The sequence below is a fragment of the Triticum dicoccoides genome, chromosome 6A, assembly GCF_002162155.2.
Source record: "Triticum dicoccoides isolate Atlit2015 ecotype Zavitan chromosome 6A, WEW_v2.0, whole genome shotgun sequence".
Lineage (NCBI taxonomy): Eukaryota > Viridiplantae > Streptophyta > Magnoliopsida > Poales > Poaceae > Triticum > Triticum dicoccoides.
The window spans coordinates 467,307,423-467,318,167 of NC_041390.1; the positions used below are offsets into that span (position 1 = coordinate 467,307,423).

The following is a 10,745-nucleotide window of genomic DNA, read 5'->3' on the forward strand; positions in this document are numbered from 1 at the left end:
CGTCATCAGGGAGATTGATAACAGTATTGGGTGGAGCTGCGGAGAAGAATCAGGATCAGAGATCGCGAGTCAGTCGACTAAGAACGATGTTAAGAATACAGTACCTGGGTTCGAAGTTGCTGCATCCTCCATCTCGTGGTCATCAGCCCGGGCCGAGGTCTCAGAAGTAGCAGCACTGCAACTCCAAAGGATCGGTCGACTAACTTCAGCGTCGACCAGAGATAAAGTTCGCACAGAATAAGAAAATATGAGCAGCACAATTACCCTGATATGGTGGGGATGGACACCTTCATCTTCGGCAGGAGCTTGGTCGGCTTTGGCGGAGCCCCCCTAAGCTGCTTCGGCGCCTTTTCAGTCGGCGCTGGAGAAGTGGTCCTAGGGCGCTTGGTCGACTGTGTCGCAACCCCCTTGCCACGTTCAGTCGAAGGGTCGTGGACGAGCTTCGACCGCCTTTCCGAGCGCGGTGGCACGACCTCCTCCTCTTCCTCCTCGTCTTCGGCATCATCATCATCGCCGTCGTCATCATCATCGTCGTCGTCGTCCCCTGCAACGTCCGAGTCCCATTCCTCCTCGTCCTGGCTCTCGCCCCCACTCGCCTCACCCTCCTCAGTCGGAGTTTGTGCCCCATTGGGCATCGAGTACAGCTCGGTGAGGGCCTAGCAGATATCAAGACAATGATCAGTCGACCAGTCGGCAGAGTGGACAGAGATGAATGCGACAAGAATGCAGTGGGGAGCAGGGCAAGTGTACCTTATTTGGATCACTGTTGTGGTCGAGTGGAGGAATCCTTCTGGCTCCGCGTGGGTTGTCCTTGTTTCCGGTGACGGCTGCCATCCATCTTTCCAGAGTGACATCGTCGACTGCTTCTGGATGGACTCTAGTCTCGTCTTCGGTCCCACAGTACAACCACATGCAGTGGCTCCGGAACTGGAGAGGCTGGATGCGACGCCTGAGGAAAACCTCCAAGAGGTCCATGCCTGTCACTCCCTCCCGAACCAACTGCACCACGCGCTCCATCAACATCTTCACGTCGGCTCTCTCCTCCGGAATCAGCTTCAGAGGGGAAGGCTTGCTCACTCGGTCCATGGTGAACGGAGGGAGTCCACTCGACTGCCCTGGCGTCGACTGGACCTGGCAGTAGAACCAAGTCGACTGCCAGCCCCTAACGGACTCGGGAAAGGTCATGGGCGGGAAGGTGCTCTTATTCCTCACCTGGATGCCCAAACCCCCACACATTTGGACAACTCGGGTCTTTTCGTCGCCTGGACTCGCCTTCTTCACGGTCTGAGAGCGACACGTGAATATATGCTTGAACAAACCCCAGTGCGGTCGACAGCCCAAGAAACCCTCACACATGGACACGAACGCAGCAAGATAGGCAATGGAGTTTGGGGTAAAATGGTGGAGCTGCGCTCCGAAGAAATTCAAGAAGCCACGAAAGAAAACACTCGGCGGCAAGGAAAACCCACGATCCACATGGGTGGCCAAAAGCACACACTCACCCTCTTCTGGCTGAGGCTGCCACTCCTTCCCCGGAAGCCTCGCAGCTCCGTGGGGGATCAAGCCCTCGTTGGCCATGTCGAGAATGTCATTCTCAGTGATGGTCGACTGGATCCAGTCTCCTTGGACCCAGCCTTTCGGCAGGCGGGATCTGGACGAGGACCCTCCGCGGCTGGTGGATCTCCCCTTCGCCTTCTCCGACGCCGACGCCTTCTTTGCACGCTCCAGCGCCACCGTCTTCTCCTTGGCCATGGTCACCGGCGAGATGCGCGAAGGGAAGTGGTGCGGGGGCGAGAGCGAGCACGCTGGGCAGGGAGGAAGGAAGCAGAGAGAGGGGGAGAATGCTAAGGCGCAGCACAGAAATCCTCGCCGGGCACATTTATAAGGTCCCTTCCGAGTGGATGACAGGTGGGCCTGGTCGATCTAATCATATCTGGAACAGTTATGCAGACGGGATACGTGGCGAAAAAGGCGGCGCGGAGATTGAGGCGTCCATGCCCCGTCCCATCCGAACGCCGCGGTCCGCCCCGCTTCGCGCGCGCCCCAAAATTTCGCATCCCGCGGAATCCGCGAGCAACAAATCAGTCTGTCAGGCGCGGTGTTTCCGGCGATCCGTCGCTCGGAGATCGTCGAAGCCTGAAAGATCACTCGACGCAAAAACAGAATGGATCAAGTCGACTGAAGGCAAGTTGTTTCCTGTCGACAAAGGGATTCTTTGGTCCAGAACAGCGCACAACCGGAGCGCAAAGGTTAATCGGAAACGACATCAACTCCTTCTTCACTCGAAGCCTCAATCCATTCGGGGGCTAATGATGGGGTTATGTACCTAGGGTAGGGTCATGGACTTGATCCAAGTAACTTACCCTAGGACATCCTTAGAAGAGGTCGCCTTCCAGTCGACCAACGAGGATTCACTCGACTGGCCTGAAGGACTCGACCACGAAGACCCACTCGACCACCAGGAGGTCAAGAGGCACTCTGCACTGCAACGGCCTGTAATCAAGTAGACTTTATGATAGTAAAGGCCTTTATGTGGGGCGTTACCAGTAACGCCCCAGACTTAACTCACCTTAAACCCTCTCCTGCGTGGGCTGGCTGGGGTCCTGGCGCACTCTATATAAGCCACCCCCCTCCACAGGCAGAAGGGTTCGGCACCTTGTAATTCACACATTCATAATCCACTCGACCGCCTCCGGGCTCCGAGACGTAGGGCTGTTACTTCTTCCGAGAAGGGCCTGAACTCGTACATCCTTTGTGCTTACAACCTCTCCATAGCTAGGACCTTGCCTCTCCATACCTACCCCCCACTCTACTGTCAGGCTTAGAACCACGACATTGGCCAAGGTAGGAAAGTTAGATCTGTGATCCTTTGTCATTAGGAAAGCGTTGAAAATAAACCGTACCGGACTACCAACTCCTCCATTAGGTTTTTTTCGCTGGTTAATTTTCGTAGGTTTTTCTTTGCTGGATTGTCTTGGGTGCGATCGGAGGTTAGGCCCTGGAGTGTGTGGGGCGGGTGGGGGCTTCGGTACACGGTTTTTTCGGTTCGTGACGGCTCGGTGTGAGGTGGGACGAGGTACCAAAAAAAACCATGAGAGGTGGGACGAAAAAAAACCTGGAAGCGGGACTACCAACTGCTCCATTAGGAGTAGAGATTTAAGTGGGATGAGGTAGTTAGTCCCACTTAAATCCACTCCCACCTGCAGCCTGAATGTTGTCTTTTGTGCACCAAAAATTTAATTGATGTTACACGGGTCACAAGCGGTACATTCTGAATGTTTTCAAAAAAAAAAATTGAAACCTTTTCATAAGGAAAATACACAAACTTTTTGTCTGAAAACGAAAAGAGCTTCACGCGAGTTTCTACGGTTTGATTTACTGAACTGTACCGTCGCCGGCGGTGGCACCAAAACAGCTGGGCGTGAAGATAGCGTCACATGGTCAAAAGAAGCGGCCGTTCATTATCCCCTAATTAATCAGAAGAAAATCAAAAATCAACTCCAGGGAAAACAGAAAAATAAACTCGATTGCCACCGTCTCGGCGTCGTCGTCGCCCGGCTCACGCGCTCCGACCTAGCCCTAGCCCTAGCCCTCCCTGCCAGTTGATGGTGGGCGGGCTGCGAGATCTGTAGGGCTCGTTGGCTTTCGCCGGCGGGAGGAGATGGAGGCCGGGAACGACGGCCCGTCGACCCCGGTGCTGCTCAACGTGTACGACCTCACGCCCGTCAACGATTACCTCTACTGGCTCGGCTTCGGCGTCTTCCACTCCGGAATCGAAGGTATTGGTTCTCCCATTCCCCTTCCCTTTGCTGTTCATGCGGATTCTTCCATGCCCGTGATTCTGCCCCTGTTAGCATGGATACGCTGGTGGATTTAACTGAGATGCGAGCTGTTTCAATTTTCCTAAAAACAATTTGGTTACGGTGATTTTTGAACAATTATGTTATTATCGTTGCTGTTTTAGGATCATTTTCAATTAGATGTTCTGGTTACCCCAATCGTAACAGTGAATTTTGTTGGACAAATTCCAAAAATATATTAACATTTCTGGTCAATGCGCCAGAAAATGATGGGGGTAGGGGAAACAAATATGTAATGAACAATGTATTTTCTTGGGAAGAATTTCAAGGAGAAATGTGCATGACATCCGTCTTGTTATATTATATTTTGCATGAAGAAAATACTTCAATAAGTGTAGTTTTGGCGTACACTAAAATTCAAGGACTGAAACTGACTGTAGGTTTATGTCATTGTATTTTTATGCATTGTGGAAATCAGGCTGGTTATGTTATGTGTGGAACTGTGGAACATCTCTTCTCACCTATGTTTGCTATGGTTACATGTTCCTTTTCTCATGTGCATGTCATACTTAGATGATCTACAGAAGCGTGAACTCATGTTTTTTTACCCATTTTTCCCAATTGAGTAGTTCATGGCATGGAATATGGATTTGGAGCACATGATTTCTCATCCAGCGGTGTATTTGAGGTGGAATCGAAATGTTGCCCTGGATTTGTCTATAGAAAGACGGTGTCGCTAGGCACAACTGACATGTCTCGGGAAGATTTCCGCTCGTTCATTGAAAGACTTGCAGGGAAGTATCATGGCAATACATATAATTTGATTGCGAAGAACTGCAATCATTTCACAGATGATGTCTGTAGGAGCTTGACTGGAAAACCCATCCCTGGCTGGGTGAATAGGTTGGCCAGAGTAGGTTGGTATCATTATCATATATGTTTACGTACTTCCTGAGATTGGTGAAAATCATAGCTAAATGGTTGCATTTTCTCTCTCTCAAAACTCCAGGCTCAGTTTTTGACTGTCTACTACCAGAAAGTGTCCAAGTTTCTCCTGTTGGACGTGTCCCAACTCTTCGTCCAGTTATTGGTCAGTATCTTCTGAACTTTTCTTCCATTTCCTTTCAAAAGAAACCTATATGTTGACATGTTGTTTCTTTCTGTTAGTGTGACATTCTTGTGAAATATCACGAGGCTAAGAATGACATGTTGTTGTATACTTTGCTTTCCTTTGCAAAATATAAGCTCCAACATGTTGATTAAGATCTGGTCCTTTTCCTTGTTGCTCCTTGGAGTTCAGAGATTTCACTTTGTCTTGCACGGTAGTCAGAATTCTTCATAACTTTTTTTATATGCCCTCCTTTCAGGTTGAACAGTTAGTGCCATCAACCTTAAAGTGTTTTGCACACTGGTAACTTGCACATGGTTAAGCAATTAGTAGTAAATAGTAATTAATTATGTTATAGAAGAATCAGAATGTGTTATCGCTTAAGACATCATCCTGAATAACGCCTAAAAATGGAATGGGCTTCTTTAAATTATGCAATACGTTCACCAGTCTTGGATCTTCAGAAAAAGGAACCGATCCTATTTTGGCACTCTTTAGATGCCATCACTTGTTTACCCCAGATCTCTGTTAATTATTATATCTAAAATGGATAATCTTATGAGAATGCTTCACAACAGATAGAAACATATATGGCATTTCACATTTCATATAACTCATGCAGCTTTAAGATCTTCCAAGTTTTGTATAGTTATAGTTGAATGTATCAAGTTTCCTTGAAATGAGGCAAGTTTTCTTGGTTTAATGCTTAATGAGCAAAACTAAGGTATTCCAGTAGTTTTCATCATACCAATCATCTATTCCCGACACGGAATAGTTTGCACGGGGCTGCCCAGAACGGTGGCTATATGCTTTGATCAGGAAAGCCTAGTGGTGGAGGAAGCGTCCAAAGCTATTGGTTGTCAGTTGTATAACATTATGTTGACCAAAATTGACACTTAAAAACTACACTATGATTTTGCATGAATTAAGAGTTCTTTTACTGGCTAATCTTCTATGTTCTGGTATAATCAGTTCAAGTAGAATAATTACCCATCTAAGTTACCATTGTAAACAACCTTATTTTATAAGACCCATATGCAATGGAGGGTTGTGTAAATACTTTGTGATGTTATCCTATAGTATATGATAATTTTGTGCGATCTTATTGACCATCTTGTTTGTTTCCTTTTTAAACACTATATGCAGATGATGATTTGGATTCGGTATCTTCTTCGGACAGCGATGAGGGTGATGACAAGCACCTGTTGGAAGCACCATCCACTGACTTGCAACCTGTAGAAGTGCCATTAAAGCTAGCCAAAGATCTTCTTTGACATGTTCCATGTTTTTTTCTGCAAAATTGACATATTACAACTGCAACCACTGGAGTCCAGGACGATGATGCGATGTTTCTGGGTGGTTTTAGTGACAGGACGGAACCGTGGAGCTTGCCACTGGTACAACCTATCACTTTTCACAGAGTTTTGGCTTTCTAGCAGGTGTACAGATAGGAATTGGCCATCATGTCCAAAAGATAGGTCTAGTTACTTGCTGTTTTCCAGTTCGTGCAGTGACTGCTGTATCGTACTCAGAAAATGTTGAGCCTGGAACTGATGTTAGCCTGTATATTTTATTAAACGAGCTAGAATAGGCATTGTCGAGAATGTTTGCCTTGGCGATGCTCGCCTGAGCCTGGTAATGAAATTCCCATGTCCATGCTATCATAGACCCGCCGTCTCCATGTACTACTACATGGTTATTGACAATGGTCTGTTCAATTCGTGATTAATCAGGTACTAACTAAGATGCATCCGGGAGAAATGTGATAACTGGTGCAAAAGACTGTTTATCAAATGTCAAAACAGTTAGGCATGTAAAATGTTCGACTCCTATGTGATTGCAAATTTTGAGGGGGGAAAACATCATTTTTGTGGCCTATGTACAAACAAAAGATTTTGTGCTTAAAATTTCCTCTCTTTTTCGGGAGCTGAGTTTGTTTTTTAGGATATTTTTTCTATGAAATGTGCAAGCATTCAAATTACAAACATTCCTGTTGTGATCAGTTACTTTTCTTCAGAGAATTCTTAAGCTAACAGTTTTGAATTTTGTTTTGCCGGTGTAAATTAGAATGTGCATGTTTTTTGTGAAGAAAAGGCAGGTCATTTCTGCCACGCGATCAGAAAAAGAAGATAGCACATATACAAAGTGGAAAATGAAGAAAATAAGAATCGCTTGCCATCAGGTTTGTCAAATATCAGGTGTGCCTTTGCACCAGTATCCTTGCGACGTTTCCCCTTGAAAAACTCGCGCCAACGTATCAACATTGATAAAACAATGGTGGACATTTACAAGCACAAAGCCGATACTATGCTCAAACCGCACAACATACATATTGCATAATAATTGCGAAAGATTAGTGAACGACATGCCACGACCCTATATATATATTTACTTATATATCAACTTTCTGAACGCCGTCTATCTGACACTTGATTCCTGGGATTGCCATAAACGTGCTCACCAGGCTCAGCGACTCCGCAGTTAGCAACTCGTGTATGATCACAACACAATCTTTGTTTCCAGAGATAGGCGGCACTCCACTAGGTAACGAAATGGTCGATCATATGCTTTATGACATCGGCACCTTCGCTATGGACGACAGGATCTTTAACCTGCTCAAAATTCCAGTTTATAGGAAGATAGCCTCAGCCTCAGCATTATGTTCCCAAACATTAGCGCTGTGGATATCAGAGCATGGATGGTGTTTGCGAGCCAAAGACGTACCTGAATTACACTGTGTGCAGCAGATCTTGCTTTGCTATTATGGAAGCTGACGTCCACCTTTTCCCATGACACACGCTTAAGTCCTCTCAAAAGCCGTTCTGCAATATTTCACGCAAAGCTAGCCCATCAGGTCAACTTCTGCTTCAAGGACTGATAGGAGCTAAGAGCATGTGTCCAATAATGATACGACTTGCATTTTCTGATTCCTTGGACAGTACATTAGACAATTTGTGGAAACTCGTGATCAAAGGAACATAGAAAATATTTCCCACAACAGAAAAGAGAAAGATAGAAAAAGATGACAGCCCAACCACAAGATCCAACACGGAACACCACAACCACAAGTCGTTTCAGTGAACAGGGAGGTAGGAGCCATTTATCTCGATTAGTCTGGAAACTGTCCTTGAACATGGTCTCATTTGTGACCGTATCTGCCGACACCATGTTACACCTACACATTCTAGAGTCATACGCACCCAGGAAACATGGTGTGTAGTCAGGGATCCTATGCAACATGGCACGGCACATTAAACAACCACAACATGACAGTTGGTGTTATGTCTGGATGTTCCCATGCCCTGACTATTCCAAACTGAGAAGCAATAGTTTGCTTTAGTTTTCTGGATCAAGCAAAGAAAGTGTGAAACTGAAGGCAGCATCCAAATCAACATGATTTTTTTTCTTTTTACATATAGTCCATGCAATAGTAATGTTACAACTTTAAACTCAAATTATGCTAGAAGAAACAAAAATGAGATAAGTATGATGTCAATAGTAATGTTTGTCCTTTTCCGCTTAGTTATGTCATATTCGAAACCAACAGGAGCTGGGATGCTTAATCTCAATATTGCATATCAACACGAAAATGCAGCATCGTCAACTCCAATCTAGTACACATAACAAATAATATTTCAAATCACGCAGCTAGGAAAGTCCAAATCACAACTAAGCTTTCCGTCTTATAGTGGTATTTAATAATATTTTCTCTAAGTATCCTTTTGTTCATAAGAAACTAGTCATGACATAGTGAAAGACAACATATTCCTAGTTTAGTCAAAATCATGATGCATACCTTCGAGAGTGCAGTTATCCTTGTCCATATCAGCAACATCAGCACATTGATCAAGAGTTTCTGCTTTGGATAGTTCCTCGTATACAATATGTGGATAAATCTTGCTTGTCGAATCAACCCACTAAAAAACAGAATCAAATCAAGTTACAAATGGCCAACTAAGTGAAAGGATTATGATATAGATTCACAGTTACGTACCAAAATCAAAATATACACATAAAAGTTCATAAACGGTACCTTGGGTAGTTCGGAGGCCCCCCTGATTGATGATGTCCTCCATCCAACAATGTCTTAATCAATATCAGTTATGGAAAAACCTCAAGAAAAAGCTTATTTTTACAGGCTTATTTAAGGATTAAAGTAAGGATACGGTCGTAACCAACATTGGAGTATGCAACTCTTCGCTGAAATGCTTGCAAAGCGGATCTACAATAAGAAATCCGTAAGCATGAAAATGTACAAGTATTCACAATCCAAGCACATAGAGGCAGTTGGCAGACAAGCATACATGAACCGTAGGTCCTCACAATCATCCACCATAAGTTGCAACAACGGAGGCTTTCCATCATCATTATCAGTAAGAAATAGGTGCTTGCCAGTTCTTCTGAATATGAAGTGAATGATGCAGCACGCAAACTTTTCTATCGCAGTAACTCCAAAAAGGAAAGGAACCTGCATATTGGTTTTAAAAAACATCACCGTAAGATGGAAATATTATACAATTTCTCCTGTTCTGAATACAGTAACATAAGATCAAAGTAAACCACTACCTGCTTGTTTCCTCTAGAACCAAGATGTGGTGATGCAACAGTTATGAAGTTGACTGCATCAAGCCCATGTATATTGCCTCTGTTGCTGTCTGTCAAACTTTGAGGAGAATTTTCAAGTGATTGTCCAGGAGGCCTATAAAGTCTTCCGATAGCATATCTTGCAACCAATCCTCCAACGGAATGCGCAACAAAAGATATCTTTGTTATCTGTGGTCTTTTGTTGATTTCTTCGATAACCTGGCTTGCTAGATTTTTGTCATTAAATTGGGGGAATGAAGACATAAAGCGCAGAAAGGAAGATGAAAAATGGAAGATGCGTAATAAAAAACTAACCTCTTGTGCCAACCGTTCACCCATCACATCAATGCCATCTAAAGTTAGCTTGTGCATGTTGCTGTTACTACCTACAGAATTAACATATCGTTGGACTATCCACAAGGAAATGTAAAAGAAATAGGCTCTGAATGGCTTCAATTGCTAAAATGGAAGTACAGGGAGAGAGGAATCAATTGTTATCTGCCACAATAGCTTTTCTTATTTCATCGTGAGAATGTGTGATCTACGTGTGGCAATGCAATAGCTCACTAAACTTAACAGTTTACACCAATAAGATAGGCGATGAACACGCAGGAATGAGTAGACCTTACAATGAACTATGACTCTGTCTTCTAGCAACTTATGGAATTGCTCAGCTCCATATTTCCAATCGGCTGTGCTGTACGAATAACGAGAGTAATATCAATACAAGGGGGAAATGCCAAAGTAGGAACAACTAGATTACTCATAGTTGCAATATACATGTGTGGATGCATCGGGGGAAATAGTAACGTGTTAAGATCAGCTAGTTAGGCACTCTGAATTCATTGAAATGGGACCTAATTTTGCTTATTTGTTGAAAGTTTTCTTTCCTGAAAACAATCAGGTAACTATCGCGTCAATCACAAATCCGCAAAGTTTTCAAGGCAACCGACAGGCCCCTACGTGTTACTAGGAGGATCAAGCAATTCAGGAAGCCAGAAAACTTTTCTTTCCTGAAAAGTGAAGCCAAATCAGAGCACAAAATCGATAGGCTTGGTAGGCCGTACCTCCCGACGATCCCGTGGACCATGATCACCAGGTGGTCGGCCCCGCCTACGGCCGGCGCCGGCGCCGGCGCTGCCGCCTCCTCCCGGCAGTCTCTGCCTGCCAGGTCGCCCATTTAACTAGCCGGCCCGCCCGCCCAACACGAACGCACGCACAGGCCGCGCGCGAAGGGGGGAGGGAAGTGGGGG

The 10,745-nt window shown here is 45.1% G+C and overlaps 2 protein-coding genes across 4 annotated transcripts; one reads left to right on the forward strand and one right to left on the reverse strand.

Moving 5' to 3' along the window:
* The first annotated feature begins 3,472 nt into the window (after nt 1–3,472).
* LOC119317321 (deSI-like protein At4g17486) lies at nt 3,473–6,658 on the forward strand. Its single transcript, XM_037591752.1, has 4 exons — nt 3,473–3,779; nt 4,430–4,717; nt 4,810–4,890; nt 6,055–6,658. The coding sequence occupies exons 1-4, from the start codon at nt 3,662–3,664 to the stop codon at nt 6,180–6,182; spliced, it is 615 nt and encodes a 204-aa protein (XP_037447649.1). The 5' UTR covers nt 3,473–3,661; the 3' UTR covers nt 6,183–6,658.
* A 433-nt stretch (nt 6,659–7,091) lies between these two features.
* Nucleotides 7,092–10,739, reverse strand: LOC119317322 (putative lipase ROG1). 3 transcript variants are annotated; one of them, XM_037591753.1, is made up of 10 exons: nt 10,560–10,739; nt 10,122–10,189; nt 9,808–9,878; nt 9,475–9,711; nt 9,213–9,376; nt 9,075–9,130; nt 8,942–8,994; nt 8,705–8,825; nt 7,633–7,730; nt 7,092–7,520 (listed from the first exon to the last, which is right to left on the reverse strand). In XM_037591753.1, exons 1-10 carry the CDS (start codon nt 10,670–10,672, stop codon nt 7,449–7,451), a joined length of 1,053 nt encoding a protein of 350 aa, XP_037447650.1. In that variant the 5' UTR covers nt 10,673–10,739; the 3' UTR covers nt 7,092–7,448. The 3 variants fall into 3 exon arrangements, with proteins under 3 accessions (XP_037447650.1, XP_037447651.1, XP_037447652.1); XM_037591754.1 differs by having other exon boundaries at nt 10,122–10,184; nt 10,560–10,677; XM_037591755.1 differs by lacking the exon at nt 10,122–10,189 and having other exon boundaries at nt 10,560–10,695.
* Between the last annotated feature and the right edge of the window lie 6 nt (nt 10,740–10,745).